Raw genomic sequence first — 23,520 nt, 5'->3', positions numbered from 1 at the left:
TAAGGTGGAAGGATTGCTGGAGCCCAGCAGGTCGAGGCTGCGGTGGCCGGGAGCAGCCACTGCACTCCAGTCTGGGCGACAGAGTGAGACTCCAACTCAAAAAAAAAAAAAAAAGTGCTATTAGTAAGACTATTCAATCACAGTCTAAAGTGACCCAAAAAAATTTAAGCTTCTGATCTCCACATGCATGCCTATTAAGTAAAAATATGAATTGGGCCTTTAAAGTTTAAAACCAGGCATACACTTTTCTTTCTTGCCAGTTTACATTCTTTGAGGAATGTTTTTTCAAAATACATGCTTTTAATCAACGTTTAAGACCTTTTGAGACAGCCCTTACTTCCCAACCCCTAACTCCTGACCCCCTGTAATTAATAATCTCCTAGAGCAGCAGTCCCCAACCTTTTTGGCATCTGGGACCGGTTTTGTGCAAGACAATTTTTCCACCAGGGAATGGGGGGGAGGGGAAGGATGTACAGTCAAACCTCACTACTAATATTAATCTGTATTTGCAGCTGCTCCCCAGCACTATTGTTACCACCTCTGCTCCATCTCAGATCATCAGGCATTAGGTTCTCATGAGGAGCGTGCTGCTAGATCCCTCAAATGCACAGGTCTCAATGGGGTTTGTGTTCCTATGAGAATCTAATGCCACCGCGGATCTATTAGAAGATGGAGTTCAAGTGGTAATGCGAGTGATGGGGAACGACTGTCAATACATATGAAGCTCCATTCTCCAGCTGCTCACCTCCTGCTGTGCGACCAAGTTCCTAACAGGCAACTGACAGAGGACCTGGTCCTAGAGTGTCCTAGGGAATCCTTAGCAACTTCATTATCCATGCTCACAGCTTTATTGTTTGTTTTAATTTTCTACTGATTCAACTGGAATACCTAGTGCCAGAAAGCAAGGAAGTGCTCTAATGGGTTTGTGTGGAAAAGAACACAGAAGCCAGTCTGAAGAGTTTCCCACTGACCAGTTAGGACAATTTGAGCATGAAAAGGTATAATGATGCTAATAGATTATAACTGTGAATTTTTTTACGTCCATAGTGATACTCAAAATAAATAAATACATAAATAAGTGAAAAAAGGAAAGGAGGGACAGTTTGTCTTTACAGAAGAATATTAACTAATACATTTAGAAATAATGGTAGAATTTTAAAATAACCATTTTGTAACCCCTAGTATAATAAGTGATTATGGCAATGGTCATCAATGGATCTTTCAAGCCATTAGAAATAAGATCAGGCGGGCACAGTGGCTCACGTCTATAATCCCAGAACTTTGGGAGGTGGAGTGAAGGGGTGCCTGAGTCCAGGGGTTTGAGACCAACCTGGACAACTTGGTGAGACCTCGTCTCTACAATAAATCAAAAAATTAGCCAGGTGTGATGGCGCACACCTATGGTTCCAGCTACTTGGAAGGCTAAGGCAGAAGGATCACCTAAGCCCAGCAGGTTGAGGTTGCAGTAGCCATGAGCGTACCACTGCACTCCAGCCTGGGTGACTGACTCAGACTCCTACTCAGAAAAAGAAAAAAAAAGAAGTAAGATCATTGGGGAACAGGCCGTTCACATGATCTCAAACTATGGCCCTATAGCTTATTTATTAAGTACAAGGGAAAGGTATATTTACATTTGAAAGATCTAGCAGCCACCACTTTAATCAAGCAACCAGACTTAGCTTCACCAATAGTGGGAAGATAGTACATATCTCCTGATTTAAAGCAATAAGAAATATACAGATTTGGCCAGGTGCGGTGACTCATGCCTGTAATCCCAGCACTTTGGAAGGTAGAGGCAGCAGGATTGCCTGAGCCCAGGGGTTCGAGATTAGCCTGGGCAACTTGGTGAGACCTCATCTCTACACAAATCAAAAAATTAGCTGGGCATGGTGGCACATGCCTGTAGTTCCAACTACTTGGAAGACTGAGGCAGAAGGATCACCTAAGCCCAGCAGGTGGAGGCTGCAGTGACTGTAAGCAGCGTGCCACAGCACTCCAGCCTGGGCAACAGAGTAAGACTCCAACTCAAAAAAAAAAAAAAGAAGTATACACATTTAGTTATATAGCAATATTTATGACAAAAGTTGTTTAAATCTGGTCGTGAGGAAACTGAGACAAAACAAAATGTGAAACATTTTTCTGACCTTCAGTCTTCAAAAAAAATTACCCCTAAACAACAAAAACTATAGAATTATCTGAAAAGAGACTAAAGAGGAATAACAACTAAATGAATAACATTAGCATCTTAATCCTGGATCAGGTTGGGTGAGAAAAAGATACAAAAGACATTTTAGGGATAATTGGTAAAATATAAATTTGAATGATATTTGAATTGGTATTAATTTTCTTTAGTGATAATAAATGATCAACAACATGGTGAGACCTCATCTCTACAATAAATCAAAAAATCAGCCAGGCATGGTGGCACATGCCTGTGGTTCCAACTTCTCAGAAGGCTGGGGCAGAAGGATCACCTGAAACCAGCAGGTCGAGGTTGCAGTGGCTGTGAGCATGCCACTGCACTCCAGCCTGGGCAACAGAGTGAGACTCCATCTGGAAAAAAAAAATCTTGTAGTAATATAGGAGAATATCCTTATTTTTGACAGAGGCCTGCAGATGTTTAGAGGTGAACCTCCATGATGGCTGTATTTACTTTCAAATGGTTTAGAGAAAAAGAATGTGGATATGGATGTGTGTCAGTTATTAAGCTATTACATCCAATCTCAGGCTTCTGTACTCTACTTTGGGGCCGAATCTGGACTTTCTGCTGTACTAATTGACTCCATGAAAAGCTTTACTTGTCGAGGGCTCTAGAGAGAAGGCAAAATTGGAAGAAAAAGGAAATTGGTTCTTTCTTACAACCTGCATACAAAAGGTAAAGTTGGATTTTGACCTGATACCATGTACAAAAGTTAAATCAAAATGGATCAAAACCCTAAAATTAACAGCTAAAACTGTAAAACTTTTTTTTTTTTAGTTTATTTCTCACTGTCACCCAGGCTGTAGTACAGTGGCACAATCACAGCTCACTGCAACCTCAATCTCCTGGGCTCAGGTGATCCTTCCACCTCAGTCTCCTGAGTAGCTGGGACTACAGATCCCTGCCACCATGCCTGGCTAATTTTTTCATTTTTTGTAGAGATAAGATCTTCCTATGTTGCCTCAGGCTGGTTTTGAACTTCTGGTCTCAAGCAATTCTCCCTCCTCAGCCTCCCAAAGTGCTGGTATTACAGGCATGAGCCACTGTGCCCAGCCTAAAACTATAAAACTCTTCAAAGAAAACATACGGGGGAATCTTCATGACATTGTACTTAGCAGTTATTTCTCGACTATGATACCAGAAGAACAGACAACAAAAGAAAAAAATAAACTGTGCTTCATCAAAATTAAAAACTTGTAGACCAAAGGACGCTATCAAGAGAATAATAAGACAACCCACAGAATGGGAGAAAATATTTGCAATTCATATGTCTGATAAGGGATTAATATCCGGAATATATAAAAAACTCCTACAACTCAACAACAAAAAATCCAATTAAAAAATAGATAAAGGGCTTGAATCTACGTTTCTCCAAAGAAGATATACAAATAGCCTATAAGCACATGAAAAGATGTTCAACATCATTAATTATCAGGGGAATGCACACCACAGCCACAATAGCCTAGTGCTTCACGTGCATTAGGATGACTTTTACAAAAAAAATAATAATAATAAGTGTTGATGAGATGTGGAGAAATTGGAGCCCCTGTGCATTGCTGGTAGATATATAAAATGGTGCAGCCACTGTGGACAATGGTATAACAGTTCCTCAAAACATTAAACATAGGATTACCATATACTCCAGCATTTCCATTTCTGGTTTATACGCCAAAATATTGAAAGTGGAACTTGAGCAAATATTTGCACACCAGTGTTCATAGCAGCACTATTCATAATAGCCAAAAGCAAAACACCTCAAACATCCATCAATGGATGAATGGATAAGTTAATTATGAGTACACACACAGCGGAATATTATTCAGCAATAAAAATGAATGAGAACTGGGCATGGGGGCTTATATCTGTAGTCCCAGCTGCTTGGGAGGACATAGTAGAAGGATCACTTGAGCCTAGGAGTTTAAGGTTACTGTGAGCTTTGATCATACCACTGCATTCCAGCCTGCGTGACAAAGTGAGCCCCTATCTCAAAAAAATAAAAAATAAAAATAAATTGAAAAAATAAAAAAGACTTGCAAATATTTGGCAGCTTGTATTTTTTTCTTTTAGAAACAGAGCCTCCCTCTGTTGCCCAAGCTGGAGTTCAATGAGGTGATCATAGCTCACTGCAGCCTTGAAGTCTTGGGCTTAAGCAGTCTTCCTGCCTCAGCCTCCTGAGTAGCTAAGACTACATACAGGCATGAGCCACTGGCCCGGTCTGCAATCTGTGTGTGTGTGTGTGTGTGTGTGTGTGTGTGTGTGTGTGTGTGTGTGTGTGTGTGTGTGTGTGTGTTGGAGTCTCATTCTGTCACCCAGGCTGGAGTGCAGTGGCATGCTCATGGCCACCCCAGCATCGACCTGTTGGGCTCTAGCAGTCCTTCCACCTCAACCTTCCAAGTAGCCGGAACTACAGGCACGCGCTACCATGCCCGGCTAATTTTTTATGTATTGTAGAGACAAGTCTCGCCAGGTTGCCCAGGCTGGTCTCGAACCCGCAGGCTCAGGCAGTCCACTCACCTCAGCCTTCCAAAGTGCTGGAATTACAGGCTGAGCCACCGAGCTCGGCCCAGTCTGCAGTTTTGATTGTGGTTTCTTGTTTAATCTGAGTTGCTTAAAATAATTTTTAGTTTCTATGTCATTTGTGTTTCTACTTTTATTATTCATATTTTACTTTCTGGCATTTTAGTCAAAGAGTATCGTTTAGGTTATTCTATTTTTTTTTAACTGAAAAAAATATTCTCTTTTACCAGTGTTGTGTATGTTTGTATACAGAGGGTACCAAAAAAGTATACACATTTTAAGAAAGAAAAATACTGTATTAAAATTGTAATAATCTATACCAATAACAAAAGATAAATACAAGACTTTGGTATTCATCAATTCAGTTGACTTTTGCAATCACAAGAGGTGCTCAAAGTGGTTACCATCAGCATTCAGACACTTCAGAGTATGGCGAACTACTGTAGGACTTGTTGCTTGTCTCAGATCTTACCTTGTGTACATCACACACAGTACTGTGCATCTCAAACTTACCATGAATGCATGCAATTGTTAGGCATGTTGGAGGTTCTGTTGCATACTTATACCTCCATTGTCCTTGCACTTCCACAATATTCTCAATTTTTTTTTTTTTTTTGAGTTGGAGTTTCACTGTCACTCAAGCTGGAGTGCTGTGGCACACTCATGGCCACTGTAGCCTTGACCTGGATGACAAACAGCTCATCCTCAAGCGGTCCTCCCACCTCATCCTTCCAAGTTGCTGGAACTACACATGCAAACCACCACAACCCAGCTAATTTTTTGATTTACTGTAGAGACGAGGTCTCACCAAGTTGCCCAGGCTTGTTTCGAACCCCTGGGCTCAGGCAATCCTCTCGTCTTGGCCTTCCAAAGTGCTGGAATTACAGGAGTTAGCCACAGCACGTGGCTAGAATTTCAAATACCAGTTCAATATGGTCTTGCATTCCTCCAATGACAACCATGCTTGCACCATTTTCTTTGACTGTCCTGCCTGTCTCAGGGACATAAGCATTCATTTGATTGAGTGACTGTCATACTACATATCTTTTGAGCGAACGTCATACTACACATTACTACTGTAATTCAATTCAACTTTGAAAAGTAAAACATAGATAACATTTCTTAAAATTGTGTGTACGTTTTTTGGCACCCCCGGCATTTATATATTGAATCAACCTTATTAATTTTATGATGTGGAGCATTTATGCTATTTTTAAAACTTTTTAGCTTGAAATAATTTCATACTTACTTGCAAAAATAGTTTGAAGAATTGGTGAATTCTGAATTCTTCCAGGTTCCCCAAATGATAACATTTCACTGCATTTACTTTATGATTCATTCTCATAGTCTCCCCTCTCCTCCCCTCCCCTCTGCTCCTCTCTCTCTCTCTCTTCTGTCAGCTACTCAAGTATTTTCAACTCAGTTTAAGTGGAAAATATTCCTTGGTACAAAGACACCATGTATTGTCATTCTCCACACCCAAGATTTTTATGATGTATGATTCTAGGGATGGCTTATTGCCTAGTAATTATGAGATAAAGAATAAAAAATTGGGAGGCAGAGGTGAGAGGATTGCCTGTGCCCAGGGATTCAAGACCAGCCTGGGCAACTTGATGAGACCTCATCTCTACAATAAATTAAAAAAATTAACCAGGCATGGTGGCACCTGCCTGTAGTTCCAGCAGTTTGGAAGGCTGAGGTGGGAGGATCACCTGAGCCTAGCAGGTTGAGGCTGCAGTAGCTTTGAGGTGCCACTGCACTCCAGCCTGGGCGATAGGTTGAGACTCCAACTCAAAAAAGTAAAAAGGAATAAAAATTAGCACTCAGTTATCTAAATAAAATTCTGGTACCTGTGTCTCTAAAACAATGAGAATCTCCCCCCTCTGGTCACATTATACATTACATACAACCTCATGTGGTCCAGCAAAACGCTGTTTAAAGTGCAGTGACTTGGAGCTTTCCTTGAAATAAGAAATTTCTACTTTTTTTGTTCCCTCTTTCTTCATGAAGACCTGAAGATGAGATGTTTTTAAAAAGACTTTCTAGAGGTTATTTGGTGGGAAAGGACTCCGACGCACCCCTTTTCTACAGAGAAGAAGGAAACAAAAAATTTCAGGAGAAGGATTATACTGGTGCTGCAGTGCTATATTCTAAGGTAAAATACTTCCAGCTCTACAACTTACCAATGCATGTTTCTCCAGGAGATACAACCATGCTGCTAAATTTCATAGCCTGTGTTGTCTTTGTCTATACTTTGTGAAATGAATTTGAAAAAGAAACCTGGCAAAATTCTGCTGTTGGTTGTATTCTAAAACAAAAGGTAGTTTATATGGCCCAAATCTCTTCAAGAAACTTCTATTCCCATATTCCTTTAGCCACCTGTTAGCAATAGGCTTATTAGCCCCTTTGCCTGCCCTGCCCATATCTGTCGGCTCTCACTGAATTTTATGCCATTTGTCTGAATGTCTGATGAGGCTATTAGCTTGATAGTCCTGATTTAGAGAACAGCTGGATTTTAGTTAGCCAGTGTTAGCTTTCAACCAGTACAACTCAGATTAAGCTAGAAAGGAAAAAGTTCATTGGTCACAGCCCAATTGAATCCATTTTGAAGGTTGTCAGTGTACATGCTAATATTAGTGGTAGTCAAAAAATATTTTACGTTACACTAACCATCACTGAGTGAGATTTTTGGGAGAAATCATGACTTTTAACAATCTGTTACTCTTATTGTCCTACTTTCATATTAAGAACTGGAACAAGATCCCCTGAGAAACTTCCTTCTAGCGTTTTTAAGAGATTTATATGGTTTTAAAGCAAGATTGTATCAATCCCTTGCACCGTATCTGTGATCTTGTATATTAAAAGAATGAGTGGAAATTTGAAGGCTATATCCCTACTCTGAATCTTTAACAGATTTATGCTTAACGTTTGGAATTAAGTTTCCAAAAACTATCATTGCTACAACAGCAGCTTCCACAGCTGATAAAATTCCTGCTTTGTAGTATTATAACAAAGTATTTAGCTAAATAATGTAAGCTTTAGTGATTGCTGAAGGATTAAAATCCATTAGATGTAATGATCCAGTGATAAATGGCTTAATAGTTCTTTTTCACAGCTAATCTCTTCAACTTTATGTATGTGCATCGTAAATATGATCACATGGGGAGTTACTCAAGAAAAAAATGATAAAATAAAAATTGAAGTCAGACAAAAAATTAAGGTTGGATCTGGATGTTGAGGGAGATGAGCCTTCTAATTTCATGAAGCTAGTATTTTAGTGATTATAGTGCTTTGCAATTTTCTAGAAATTTTCTTTTTTAAAATAATATTTGTTGTTTTTGTCTGATTGTAAAGGTAATATATGTTTACTTTGGAAAATATACAGTAGAGAAGCATAAAGAGTAAAAAAAATCTCATAACCACTGATAAGCACTGTTAGCATTTTTGCTTACATCCATCCAGCCAGACCTTTTTTTCTGAAAATACATTTTTCTTTTACAAAATTGAGGTAATACTGCACTTACTGTTTTATAACCTGCTTTTTTTCCCCTCAACAATTTATTGTGCCCATTTTCTCATGTTATTAAATTTTCCACTCTAACATAATTTTTTACAGCTTGCTTAGTGTTCCATTACAGAGAAGAACTGTACTTAATTTAACATCTTCTAATGTTAGCAAATTGTTTGGCAACAAGCATCTTTCTATGTAAATATTTATATACATCTGATTATTTTCTTAGGATAAATTCCTAGAAGGGTAATTCCTGGGTCAAAGAGAATGTATTTTTTTTTGAGTTGGAGTTTCACTCTTGTTGCCCAGACTGGAGTGCAGTGGCATGCTTACAGCCACCGCAGCCTCGACCTGCTGGATTCAGGCGATCCTTCCTCCTCAGCCTTCCAAGTAGCTGGAACTACAGGCACATGCCACCACGCCCGGCTAATTTTTTGATTTATTGTAGAGATGAGATCTTGCCAAGTTGCCCAGGCTGGTCTCAAATCTGTGGGCTCAGGCTCTCACCTCAGCCTCCCAGAATGCTGGGATTATAGTCATGAGCCCCTGCACCTGGCCTGGGACTGTGTCTTTTAAGGCCTTTGGTACCTGTTGCTGAATTGTTCTCCAGAAAAAAACTGACATCCCTTCTGGCAGAGTTTGGGAATGTTCATTTCTCCATATCCTAAGCAATATTTGTTATTATTATATCTATCTATTTTTGAGTAGGAAATCGGTTCACATAGATTTTAAAAGTTGCAAAAGTGTACAGTATAGTCTGTTTCTCTGTCCCCTGACCACCTCATTTCCCAGTCTCATAAACTAGCACTGTGAAGTAGATCTTTCCAAAAGTATTCCTGGGGTATCTAAATAAACACAGTACAGATAACCTTCCACTCCTGCACACACACTCTCTTTTCACATAAATGGTAACATTCTCTACATACTGTTCAGCACCATGCTTTTTTTCACCTAATTGTAATAGTTGAAGATCATTCTATATCAGTATATAAAGGACTTCTACATTCTTTTTTATGACTACATGGTACTCCATTAAATGACTATATCATAGTTTATTTAACCAGTGTCCTATAGATCAACATTTGTTTCATATTGCTATTTCAAACAATTATATGATGAAAAACTTTGCATGTGTGTCATTTTATACATATCTGTAGGATAAATTCCTCAAAGAGGAATTACGGGGTCAAGGAGATTTTATATATATATTAAACTATACATAAAAATATTTTTATATATTGCTAATTGCCTTATATAATTATAAGACCAATATATACTCCTAATAAAAACATAATGACAGCTGGGCTCGGTGGCTCAGCCTGTAATCCCAGGCTGAGGTGAGTGGATTGCCTGAGCCCGCGGGTTTGAGACCCGCCTGGGCAACTTGGCGAGACCTCATCTCTACAATAAATCAAAAATTAGCCAGGTGTGGTAGCGCATGCCTGTAGTTCCAGCTACTTGGAAGGCTGAGACGGAAGGATCTCTGGAGCCCAGCAGGTCAAGGCTGCAGTGGCCAGGAGCGGCCATTGCACTCCAGTCTGGTGACAGAGTGAGACTCCAACTCAAAAAAAAACAAAAAACGTAATGACCATGCCAGTTATCCACTCCTTAGCAAACTCAGTGTGCTATTGATTTTATTTTTCTTTGCCAATCTTATAGGTAAGAAATGGTATCTCAGTACAGTTTTAATTTGCATTTTATTGATTATGAATGAGGTTCAGCATTTTTTAATATGTTTAAGAACCATTTAGCCGAGTGTGGTGACTCACTCATGCCTGTAATCCTAGCACTTTGGGAGGAGGAGGTAAGAGGATTGCCTGAGCCCAGGGGTTCAAGACCAGCCTGATCAACTTGACAAGACCTTGTCTCTACAATAAATCAAGAAAAATTAGCCAGTCGTGGTCTCACATACCCATAGTTTCAACTCCTTAGAAGACTGAAGCAGAAGAATCACCTGAGCCCAACAGGTCGAAGGTGCAATGGCCATGAGCATGCCACTGCACTTCAGCCTGAGCAACAGAGTAGGACTCTGACTCAAAACAAAAAACAAAAACAACCATTTGTATCTTCCATAAGAACTGTTCATGTTATTTGCTTATTTTCTTATTGATTTATTGCTTGTCGTCTTACTGATCTATAGGAACTCTTAATAAAGTGAAGAAATTAGCTCTTTGCCTGTAATATGAGATGTAAATATTTTTGTACAGTTCAGTGTTTGCCTTTTGATATTGTTTTTATTGGTTTTTTTCTGTGAAGATTTTTTTTATTTTCTTGTGGTCAAATTTATTAACTTTTTATGACTTCTGGGCTAGAAAGGATTCTTTCAACATTTCTTTAGACTATTTCTATGATTTCTTTCAGTACTCTTAGAGTTTTATTTTTTACATTAGAATTAGATACATTTGGAATTTATCCAGTGAAAGGTTTAACCATATATAGAGCTAACTTAATTTATTTCTTATTGGTTACCTACGTGCCCCAATACTTTTGTTGAATAATCCCCATTTTTTCTACAGTGATTTGAGGTGCCACCTTCATGGTTATTATTAACCCTTGCCAATTAGATAGTATAAGAAATGTCTCGGGCCGGACTCGGTGGCTCGGCCTGTAATCTCAGTACTTTGGGAGTCCGAGGCGAATGGATCGCCTGAGCCTGCAGGTTCGAGACCAGCCTGGGCAACTTGTTGAGACCTCGTCTCTACAATAAATCAAAAATTAACCAGGCATGGCAGCGCACGCCTGTAGTTCCGGTTACGTGGAAGGCTGAGGCGGAAGGCTCGCTGGAGCCCAGCAGGTCAATGCTGGGGTGGCCATAAGCATGCCACTGCACTCCAGCCTGGGCAATGGAGTGAGATTCCAACTCAAATAAAATAAAATAAAATAAAATAATAAATGTCTTTTTTTGCTTTCATTTTCGTATATTTGGCTATCCATATATGAGTTAAGCATTTGTTTTCCATATGTGTATGTGTGTTTCTTGACCTCCTGGGCTCAAGCAGTCTTCCCACCTCAGCCTCTTGTGAAACTGGGACTACAGGCATGAACCACCATAACTGGCTAATTTTTAAGTTTTCGTGTAAGAGACAAGGTCTCTTAGGCTTAGGCTAGTCTTGAGCCTCAAGCAATCCTTTGACCTTAGCCTCCCAAAGTACTGAATTTACAGATGTGAGCCACCACTCCCAGCCTTGTTTTCTGTATGTTGATATGTCCATATGTTACGTATGTTTCTTCTTTTGTGAGTTTCTATTTGTGCCACTCACCTTTTGTTATTAAGGATTATGCTTGCAAATATTTTCCTGGGTGTTTTATTACCTTCAGTATTGTTTGTGGTTGAAGCTGTGTCTGATAGAGCGATCTTCAAAGTGCTTTGAATATTTCTTTCCTCACTTGATCTTCACAGCTTTGCTCTGAAGTAGTTAAAAATGAAGCTGAAAAAGCTCAAAGAGGTTCAGTAACTTCCCCAGTTTCATACACTCTTTAGTAATAGAGCCCCTATTATCTGAAAAATATACTTTAGAGATGCTAGTTTCCATTTATAATGTTAATTAGCTCATTGTTTTGCAGGGAATATCACATTCAAAGCCTAACACCAGGAACATTTCACTGTGTTATGCTAATCGTTCTGCAGCCCTCTTCCACTTGGGTCAGTATGAGGTGAGTATCAGGATGTCTGGTGTGATCAGAGAGGATCAATAGAGCCTTCACTGGAGGAGCACTGAAGTCAGACCATGCTACAACTGGTTGAATTGATACCTGCCCAAACTTGTTCTTTCTCTTGATTCACTTCACCGGTCACAGGTGACCATACAGGGTAGTGTTAGTTAACAAGAAAAGAACTGTGGTATATTCCGTGGGCATAGACTGTATCCAGCAGATCATCAGTGCTCAGTGTCGAGATTAGCTGTGCGATGTGTTGCTGATTATACTTCAGATTCCAAGTGTTTGCAAAATGTGTTTACTTGTTTGTTCTTCTTTTAAATAAGTGGAGCATGCTCAAGGTTATCTCTGTAATAATATAGCTCACCCTTAATAAGCATTGTGAGTGGGAAAGTAAAAGATGCCCTATGTATGCCTAGGAGGTAGGCTTTCTATAAGTGGCATTCTTCTCATGCCCTAATTGTGGCAACAGAAAAAATGTTGAGAACTGTGTTGGTGGAGTTTTTAAAACAGGAAGTGACCAAAATCAGATTAATGTTTAGGAAGATACCTCAAGACATCTGAAATTTGTATTAGCGAACCCCAAGGACCAAGCTCTAAAATGCCATTTTGGTACATCCATTTCAGATTTGCACAGAACTTACACCCTAGAGTCACGAACGAGTGGAATAGTAATTGTCCTTTGGACTAAAAGAGAGGAGCAAGACACTAATGTTATACCCTAAACAAGAAAGTCCTGTACTATTGAGGACAATGATTAGAAAAAATTGTAAAACAAACATTTAACTCTTTATTTGTAATTTTCCTGTATTAGTCATTTCCCTTTTTTTTCTTTTTTTTTTTTTTGAGTTGGAGTCTCACTCTGTCACTCGGACTGGAGTGCAGTGGCACGCTCCCAGCCACCATAACCTCAACCTGCTGGGCTCCAGCGATCCTTCCACCTCAGCCTTCCAAGTAGCTGGAACTACAGGTGCGTGCTACCACGCCCTGCTAATTTTTGATTTATTGTAGAGACGAGGTCTCGCCAAGTTGCCCAGGTGAGTCTTGAACCCTCAGGCTCAGGCAATCCTAAACATTAATCTGATTTTGGTTACTTTCTGTTTTAAAAACTCCACCAACACAGTTCTCAACATTTTTTCTGTTGCCACAATTAGGACATGAGAAGAATGCCACTTACAGAAAGCCTACCTTCTAGGCAATCCATTCTCCTCGGCCTCCCAAAGTGCTGGGATTACAGGCTGAGCCACTGAGCCCAGTCCGTTTCCCTTCTTATAATAATGATTACCATTTATTGAGCACATACTGTGTTCTAGGTACTCCTTTCAACATACTAGATATTTGGGGGACTAAAAAATGGAATTATTTAAAACTGTGTATTTATTTTTACATGTTTAAACTTTGGTCATCTTAAAAATACTCTCCATTTGATGCAATACACCAATCAAAATGCTTTTTCCCTTGCTCAAAACAGTGTTTGAACTCATAAATTTTGATGCCTTTTAGTGTTCCTGCTGTTTTTCTTTGTTTGTTTGTTTGCTTGCTTGTTTTTTGTTTTTGAATTGGAGGCTCACCCAGACTGGAGTACAGTGGAACGCTAACAGCCACTGTAGCCTCTACCTGTTGGGCTCAGATGATCCTTCCACCTCAGCCTTCCAGGTAGCTGAAACCACAGGCATGTGCCACCACACCCAGCTAATTTTTTGATTTATTGTAGAGATGAGGTCTCGCCAAGTTGCCCAACCTGATCTTGAATCCCTGGACTCAAGCAGTCCTCTCACCTCGGCCTCCCAAAGTGCTGGGATTACAGGCATGAGCCATCGCGCCTGGCTGCTTTTGCCATTTTTTGTTTCATCTCTTCCATATTGGCAAAATGTTTCCTCCCTTTGAGGACTTTTGTCATCTGGGGAAACAAAAGTTGCTCAGGGTGAGATCAGGTGAATAGGGCAGGAAATCATGCCGTTTTGGGTCAAAATCTGTTAAACACTCAGTGCAGTGTAGGCAAGTGCCCACATGGTTGAAAAACCAGTCACCTGTTTGCCACAACTCAGGACTTTTCTTCCACTAATCATGAAACAGCCTTTTCAAAACTTCCAGATAAAAAACTTTGATTAGGCCAGGCGTGGTAGCTCATACCTATAATCCCAGTACTTTGGGAGGCTAAGGTGAGAGGATTGCCTGAGCCCATGGGTTTGAGACCAACTTGGGCAACTTGGAGAGACCTCATCTCTACAATAAATTTTTTTAAATTAACCAGTTGTGGTAGCACGCACCTGTAGTTCCAGCTACTTGGAATGCTGAGGCGGAAGGATCACTTGAACCCGGTAGGTCTACACTGCTGTGGCTGTGAGCATGCCACTGCACTCCAGCCTGGGTGACAAAGTGAGACCCAACTCAAAAAAAAAAACAAACAACAAGGATCACACAGTATAATATGATTCAAATAAGCATGTGGTTGTAGTTGTCCCATTTGTAATAAACCTTAACTTTCCTGTAGATTTTTAGAAACATTTTTAGTAGACGTTAAAGAGTAGGAACCAAAGGTCATTTAAATTTTCCTTTCTGTTTTCAGACGTGTCTTAAAGACATCATTAGAGCACAGATGCACGGGTATCCAGAAAGACTGCAACCCAAGATAATGTTTCGTAAGGCAGAATGTTTAGTGACCCTGGGGAGACTACAGGAGGCAAGCCAGACCATCAATGATCTTGAAAGTAACTTCGCTGCCAGACTAACCCTAGCAGATTCCCCCTTTCAGATTCTGCAGGGAAACCTTCGTCATCTGAAAATGAAGGTACAAGAAAAAAATCTCACAGAAACCTTCCCAGAACCTCTGGCCAAAGCCTTTGAGGATATGGACCTAAAGGAAGAGAATGAACAAATTTCCAGTGTATCATCATCTGTCAGATTATGCATGGATCCCTTAAAAGGCCGCTGTCTGATTGCCACAAAAGATATTCTCCCAGGAGAGCTCCTGGTGAAGGAGGATGCTTTTGTGAGTGTCCTTAACCCGGGAGAAATGCCACCACTGCATCATGGCCTAGATGGCAAGTGGGATACCAGAGTTACCAGTGGGGACCTCTACTGTCACCAATGTTTGAAGCACACTTTGGCCATAATTCCCTGTGATGGATGCAGCTATGCCAAGTATTGCAGCCAAGAGTGTATGCAGCAGGCCTGGGAGCTCTACCATAGCACAGAGTGTTCTCTAGGGGGCCTGCTTCTCACACTGGGTGTATTTTGCCACGTTGCCCTGAGGTTGACTCTTTTAGCTAGATTTGAGGATGTTGGCAAAATCATAAGGACGCTTTATGATGAGATTAATAACAAAGACATCTGTTTACCTAAATGCAAGAATCCAGTCAAGATACTTAATCATAGCCTAGGGGAAAGTGAAGAAAATGGCAAAATGCTTGAGACCCCAGTTCCTGGATGTGATGTTAATGGGAAGTATGAAAATAATTATAATGCTGTCTTCCACCTTTTGCCCCATACTGAAGACCATAGCCCAGAGCATAAATTCCTCTGTGCTCTCAGTGTTTCTGCACTGTGCAGGCAGCTAGAAGCAGCCAGTGTACAGGCCCCTGCAACAGATGTGAAATCCTCTCAGCTAAAAGCAGCAGGGACTCCTGAGTTGTGTGCAGATTTGAATATTTGGGGAGTGGCCATGCTGCGACACATGTTACAGCTGCAGTGTAATGCTCAGGCGATAACTACTATACAGCAGACAGGTAAGAGGGAAACTTATTTTTCTGCCTTACAGTATTGTTCTTGATACAGCTGATGTTTGGGGAGAAAGAACTGTGAAGGAAAACAGTAGCATTTAAACAAATTGGTGATCTAACGGGAAAACACAACTGTCTTATTTTATAATTGTTATGCCACTGAGAAGCTATATGACCTTAAGAAATTATGATTTCACTCTGCCTCGGTTTTCTCATCTGTGAAATGGATAGTTTCGTTCCACCTAGATTTACAGAATTGTGTTTGTAAAAAGTCTTTTAAAAGTTAAAATCTAGCCAGGTGCAGTGGCTTACGCCTATAATCCTAGCACTTTGGGAGGCAGAGGTGAGAGGATTGCCTGAGTCCAGGAGTTTGAGACCACCCTAACCTACATGACAAGACCTTGTCTCTACAATAAATAAATAAATAAATAATTTGTCAGACATGGTGGTATACGCCTGCACCTGTAGTTCCAGCTACTTGGAAGACTGAGGCAGAAGGATCACCTGAGCCCAGCAGGCCAAAGCTGCAGTGGCCGTGAGCATGCCACTGCTCTCCAGCCGGGTGACAGAGTGAGACTCCCAACTCAAAAAAAAAAAGTCAAAATCCATATTACTGAGGTTTTTTTATTATGAGGGAAAACTCTCCCAAATAAATAGTAACAGCAAGTTTGTTGTAAAGATATATGCACAGAAATTCAGAGAAAGTTAAATTAATTTTTTTCTTAGGAAGGACAGAAAATAGTAGTCAAGCCAGACTGCAGAAGGAACAGGGCCTGTAGTTGAATAAGGTATCAGACTCAACCCACTCAGCTACTCTGTCTCTTTTCTTTCCAGTTGACAAGTTTTTCATATTCTTCGTTCTAAATTTCCAAGAGAGGACTCCAGCCCAGCACAACTTTTTATACTGTAAGCTGTTATGTATGACCTGTCCTTTGACCAAGTTGCCGGCCACCCAGGGGCCACCTCTAGACAGACTAGCTAGCCTAGCCCTGCTTTACTGAACTGAGTTCTATGGATGATGCCTAGTTGGGGAGGTTAGATATGCCCATAATCATGAGTGGCATCTCCAGGCTAACTGTACTGACAACAGATACAGCTATTATTAGAAAAGAAATGGCGTTTGCAGTGTTTCTATACTGTAATCTCTGTTTTAGCAGGAAATGTCTTCTGATTTGATCAGTTCATCATACTTTTCTTAATTTTTAAAAATAACTCTAGTGAGCGGGAAGAAACTAGGTATTAGCTAAACCTAGGATTTATAGACAGATTAATATTAAATGTGGCTTAATTAAACTATACACACTTAGCTCTTTTGATCTTACATTAGGTAATTAGAATTTGTCAGCCTATTTTTATGGGTGGTTTTATGTTTAATTTTAATTCAGCTGCCAGTTTATATGGTATATAGGGATCTCACTAGAGGTGTTTCTGGTCAAGATCTCTTCCCCATCCTGAAGCACATGAAACATCCTAAAATAGTACTGACCTGGTTCCATGATACTGCTAAGTCACATTTCAAGTTAGTCTCTGTTTTCTTCTCTGCCTTCCTTTGCTTCTTTGAGCCATCGCTACCTTCTAAAATATATCTGTTGAGTGCTTTTCCAGAATTATGTTTTCCCTTGGGCAAATTCACTTACAATTTTTTTTAAAAATTCATTTTTTGTGTTTTTCTGAACATAAAATATAATATACAGGGCTTCCAGATTAAATGGCAGAAACTTACCAACTCTTAATTCTATTATGTGTCTTGCCTTTAAAATACTTAGTAGGACACAAAAAAAACACCATTGTCAGTAGTTATAGAAACTATTGTTAGGTAAACAATGGCAGGACCAGTAACTCAAGCGGAATCTCTGAGGCAGCATGGCAGAGTCATGTGGGCAAAATAAGATGGAATTTTCCATTCACTTTCCTCTATTGGCCTAACCCTAACAGTAGATAAGAATCCTAACTGCAAGTGATTTTCATAGTGATTTTTGGGAAAATTTTTTCACAAGTTGTTCAAAGTACATTTTGGAATAGTAAGAGGATGTATAGGAATAACTGTTTATTCTGTGGCTAATAAAAGCTAGAGGAATCGAGATATATAGCATAATACTTAGGGTCACAGAAAGAGTAAGAGAATTGGAGACTTTAGCTTTATCTATAAGGTTCTAATATTTAATGCATAATTTATTATTGTCTATGTGCTGTGTTAAAAATATACACATAGAAAAAGACAGTAGATGGGCCAAGCATGGTGACTTATATCTGTAATCCTAGTGTTTTGGGAGACTAAGGCAGGAGAATTGCTTGAAGCCAGGAGGAGCTCAAGATTAGCCTGGGCAGCATAGTAAAACCCCACCTTTACAAACAATAAAAAAATTAGCCCGGGCTCGGTGGCTCAGCCTGTAATCCCAGCACTTTTGGAGCCCAAGGCAAGTAGATTGCCTGAGCCCACGGGTTTGAGACCAGCCCAGGCAACTTAGCGAGAGACCTCATCTCTACAATAAATAAAAAATTAGCTGGGTGTGGTAGTGTGCCTGTATTTCTGACTAGTTGGAAGGCTGAAGTGGAAGGATCGCTGGAGCCCAGCAGGTCGACACTGGGATGGCCGTGAGTGTGCCACTGCACTCCAGTCTGGGCGACAGAGTGAGATTCTGACTCAAAAAAAAAATTAGCCAGGCATGGTGGCACACACTTATAGTCCTAGTTACTTGGGAGGCTGAAGCGAAAGGATCACTTGAACGCAGAAGTTTGAGGTTATACTGAACTGTGATCATACCATTACACTCCAGCCTGGGTGACAGAGCGAGACCCTGTCTCTAAAAAAAAAAACAAAAACAGTAGAATCAAAAATACCAAAATCTGAAAATAGTGGTTAGCTCTGAAAGTAGAAATATGTGTGATTTCTACTTTCTTCTTTGAACTTTTCTGAATTTTTTAAAATTAACAATCATACAGTAGCACCATTATACTAGTAAATTTAAAAATGAGTTGTATACCTTTTCCAAATTTTGGGGGGGAAGGGAACCCTCTTTAGGAAAACAGCACACGGAGCAAAAGAAAGTTAATAAAAATGAGTTCATAATTGTAAATATAAATGGGCTAAATACTCCTATAAAAGGAGTCTTTCAGAATGGATCAAGAAAACTAAAATCCAGCTACAAAAGTGACTCCTATAACAAAGTAAAGTGTTTGGGCAAGACATAATAGGAATTGCAAGCAAGCCAAGGTAAAATAAATCTAGTAAAACCGGGTATTTTATTTTTATAAAGAATACTCTTCTACACAGAGACATATTATCAACCTTAGTTCTCAGAAACATAGAGATTATATCTGTAAAACAAAAGTGATTATGTATACAAGGAGAAAATGGCAAAAACTCCAGGGTGGTGGGAAACTTTAATGTACCACTCTGACTTTGACTGATAAAATACATTAAGGAAAAAAAAATACATTAAGGATCTAGAAACCAAGATTACAGTAAACTAGGGGATTTAGTAGATAACAAAGCTTATATCCTACATATCAGGGTCACAATTTTTTTCTGTTAAGAGCCAGATAATATTTTAGGCTTTGTAGGCTAAATGGTCTCTTTTGCACCTATTCATCTCTGCCATTGTAACACAAAAGCTGCCATAGACAATATGCAAATGAATAAGCGTGACTGGGTTCCTATAATTTTTTATGAACCCTGAAATTTGAATTTCTTGTAATTTTTCACGTCATGAGAATTTTTATTTTTGTTTTTTTTTTAACTTAAACATGCAACAGCCATTCTTAACTGAAGACCCAAGTTAAAGAGAAAAAACATTCCTAGACCACGGGCTATACAGAAATAAGCAGCAAGCAGGATGTGACCTACAGGCTACAGTTTACAGACTACAAGTATTAACAAAGATCTGGCAAATCTAATAAATGCATTTATTTAGGAAAAACTCTCAAAACAGAAGCAATAAAAAGGACCTAACCAATAATATAAATTAGTTTTTTAAAATAATATATTTTAGGCCAGGTACAGTGGCTCAGCCTGTAATCCCAGCACTTTGGGAGGCCGAAGCGAGAGGATTGCCCGGGTTTGAGACCAGTCTGGGCAACTTGGTGAGACCTCATCTCTACAATAAATCACAAAACTAGCTAGTCGTGGTGGTGTGCATCTGTAGTTCTGGCTACCTGGAAGGCTGAGGCGGAAGAATCACCTAAGCCCAGCAGGTCGAGGCTGTGGTGGTGGTGAGCTTGCCACTGCACTCCAGTCTGGACGACAGAGTGAGACTCCCAACTCAAAAAAAAATCCAAAAATATAAACCAGACTCACCTTTTTTTAATGTGAGTTCTTTAAAACTTTTAAGAAACTTACTTAACCATACTTGAAAAAAGAAAAAAAAAATTGTCAACAGATTGAAGGCTAAGGTGAGACAGTTGCTTGAGCCCAGCAGTTGAAGACCAGTTTGGATAACATAGTGAGACACTCCCCCACCCCCAATCACTTAGAGAAAAAAAAAGAAAAAAGAACAGATCTCTTCTATACTGTATAAACTGTTCCAGAGAGAGCCTGGGGAAACCTAGAACTCTTTCCCATTCATTTTACAAAACCAAGAATAAAAACTGTAGACCAGTTTCACTTGTGAATATAGATGTAGAAACCCTGAATAAATCACTGCCATATCACATCTAGCAGTTTATCAAAGGAATAATAATATATGAGCAAGTAGAGTTTCTGCCAGAAATACAGTTATTTTAATTTGTAAGGATATAAAAGAAGGCTTGAATAACCACAGAGACATGCCATATTCCTAGTAGAAAGACTGAGAACTGTGAAAATGGCAGTTTCCCCGCATTAACCTAATCAGTTTAATACCATTTCAAACAAAATCACAATTGGCTTTTTCTAGGAAGTTGACAACTTTATGAAGTTCATCTTGAATAAGTGAGTGAGAATAGAGATTTTTTTTTTAAAAGAGAGCTGAAGGGTCTTGGTACTATCAGATTTTATACTAGCATTAAAGCTACAATAATTTAAAACAATATGGAACTGATGACAGTCCCCCCAAAAGTATTAGATTCTTTTTTCAAATCATTGAAAAGGTAAATATAAACTCTAGAAAAAGGTGAGTGAACATTTATACAGTCTTAGGATGTGAGAGACTTTTTAAAGTACTGTAGAATACCAAATTTAGGTAATCAAAAGATAGCTAGATCTAACTACCTAAATATCAAATATCAAAAACACCAGGGTAAAGCAGATAGAGGATGCAGATGAAAGAGTTCCTTGACACAATGAAAATGTGTGGGTTCATGACCCACACAGGCAACTTGGCGAAACCTCGTCTCTACAACAAATCAAAAATTAGTCGGGCATGGTAGTGTGCACCTGTAGTTCCAGCTACTTGGAAGGCTGAGGCGGAAGGATCACCAGAGCCCAGCAGGTCAAGGCTCTGGTAGCCGGGAGCATGCCACTGCACTCCAGTCTGGGTGACAGAGTGAGACTCCGACTTAAAAAAAAATAAGAAAGAAAGAATGAAAATGTTGGGCTGGGAGGCAGAAGACCTGATTTCCTGAACCTCTGTGTGTCTCAGTGTTCTCATCTATACAATGAGACTAGATGAGCCTCAAAACCTCTGGGGAAGCCAGACAAAATGGCTCACGAGAAGGAGGGCTAGATTAAGGACAACAGTTTAAAACTGGCTGGGCAATAGAGCAGGACTGCATTCTCTAAATAAAAAATTAAATAAGTAAATGAATAAAGCCTCTAGAGAAGACTGTTTGCAAAAATGACCACAACGATTTCTCCCATCCTTGTAAGTGTGCCTCTTTGCAATGTGACATCGCTTATTCTCCCATCAGGAGGTGGAATCTCTTTCTCCCTCCATTGAATCTGGGCAAGCCCTGTGACTTGCTAAACGGTAGATGTGACATTATATAACTTTTGGGTCTGAGCCTTAAGAGCCCTTGTATGCTCAGAAGTTATTCTGAGGGGTGAGAGAGAAGAGCCCTGGCAGTTTCCACTGTCACCTTCTTGGAATGGTAGTGTGGCCATGTGACCAAGCTTGGACTAGCCTTCTTGAGGATAAAAGGCCATGTGCCAGATGAATGCAACCACATGAGTACTCCCCAGGCAAAACCAGCAGAAATAAAAATTCAACTCAGCTCTGCCAAAATTGCTGGCATACTGAATTGTGAACAAATGAAGTCATTGTATTGTTTTAACATATACTCCTGCCAAAAAAAAACCCTGATAAACAAAAATTAAGATGTAAATGACAAAAAACGAGGGAACATCTCTAGCAATTATACAGGTTTTTTGTGTGTGTATGTGTGTTTTTGTTTGTTTGTTTTGTTTTGTTTTTTGAGTAGGAGACCTGGCTATCTTTTTTTTTCATTTATTGTAGAGACAAGGTTTTGCCAATTGCCTAGCCTGGTCTCAAACCCCCTAGACTCAGGCAATCCTCTCGCTTCCACCTCCCGAAGTGCTGGGATTACAGGCATGAGCCAACCCACCCAGCTAGAGCTCAGGAGTTTGAGACTAGTCTAGGCAACATAGCGAGACCTCATCTCTTTAAAAAAAGAGAAAAATTATATATATGATGTGTGTGTATATATGTTTTGATGAAAATGTTCTAAAACTGGATTGTGGTAATGGTTGCCAACTATGTAAATTTCCCCCAGAAATATTGCATTTGCACTTAAAACAGGTGAATTCTGAATTCAAAGTCCAGAGTGCTAACCATTACACCATGGGACCATAAAACAGGTGAATTCTATGGAAGATACTAATGTAATAAACCTTAATAAACCTGTTAAAAAGCACACATGAGCATGCATCTTATCAAAACAGTAATAAAAATGATCACTCTCTTTTGGCCAATGCAGTGGCTCACACCTGTAATCCCAACACTTTGGAAGGCCAGGCAGGAGGATTGCTTGAGCCCAAGGGTTTGAGGCTAGCCTGGGCAACGTAGCAAGACCCTGTCTTTATAAAAATAAAGAACTAAAAAAGTAAAAAAAATTTTTTAAATGCTTGGGCTAGGCACGGTGGCTCATGCCTGTAATCCCAGCTCTTTGGGAAGCTGAGGTGAGAGGACTGCCTGAGCCCATGGGTTTGAGACCAGCCTGGGCAACTTGGCGGGACCTCATCTCTACAATAAATCAAAAAACTAGCTGGGTGTGATGGCGCATGCCTATAGTTCCAGCTACTTGGAAGGCTGAGACGGAAGGATCACCTGGCTATGGTGTCCAGGAGCATGCCACTGCCCTCCAGTCTGGGTGACAGAGTAAGACTTCAACTCAAGAAAAAAGATCGAGCCAGGCTTGGTGGCTCAGCCTGTAATCCTGCGCCTTTGGGAGGCTGAGGTGAGTGGATGGCCTGAGCCCGCAGGTTCGAGACCCGCCTGGGCAGCGAGACCGCATCTCTACAATAAATCAAAAAAATCAGCCAGGCGTGGTAGCGCATGCCTGTAATTCCGGCTACTTGGAAGGCTGAGGCAGAAGGATCGCCGGAGCCCAGCAGGTCGAGGCTGCGGTGGCCAGGAGCGGCCACTACACTCCAGTCTGGGTGACAGAGTGAGACTCCAACTCAAAAAAAAAAAAAGAAAAGAAAAAAGATCACTCTCTAACCTCTTTGGTAATTAAAACAATATATCACTTTTTGCCTATCAGATTGCCAGAGTTGTTTTGTTGGTTTGTTTTTTAATTATAATATTTAATTTTAGGTTAAGTTGTAAAGGCAATATGATAGAACTATAAATGACTGTCATTTTCTCTGTAATTTTGTTTTTAAATATTTTTTTCTGACATGTATCCCTTTTATAATTGCAGTTAGTTTTTATTGTTTGTTTTTTGCGTTGGAGTCTCACCTGTCACCCAGACTGGAGTGCAGTGGCCACTCCCAGCCACTGCAGCCTCGACCTCCTGGGCTCCAGCGATCCTTCTGC

General features: G+C 39.9%; 1 protein-coding gene across 1 annotated transcript in view; it reads left to right on the top strand.

Annotated features, from left to right (window-relative positions):
- The window catches only part of SMYD4 (SET and MYND domain containing 4), a 42,434-nt gene that overhangs the window by 7,084 nt on the left and 11,830 nt on the right, over positions 1-23,520 (top strand). Inside the window, exons 3-5 of the mRNA XM_008063413.1 lie at positions 6,728-6,872; positions 11,793-11,882; positions 14,455-15,613. Of these exons, the coding sequence (XP_008061604.1) occupies positions 6,728-6,872; positions 11,793-11,882; positions 14,455-15,613 (1,394 nt within the window). The remainder of the gene's footprint in view (positions 1-6,727; positions 6,873-11,792; positions 11,883-14,454; positions 15,614-23,520) is intronic.

The sequence above is a fragment of the Carlito syrichta genome, unplaced genomic scaffold, assembly GCF_000164805.1.
Source record: "Carlito syrichta isolate Samal-C Ts95f unplaced genomic scaffold, Tarsius_syrichta-2.0.1 Scaffold306835, whole genome shotgun sequence".
NCBI lineage: Eukaryota > Metazoa > Chordata > Mammalia > Primates > Tarsiidae > Carlito > Carlito syrichta.
The sequence above is the reverse complement of the archived record's forward strand: the minus strand, read 5'-3'. Positions and strand labels throughout refer to the sequence as shown.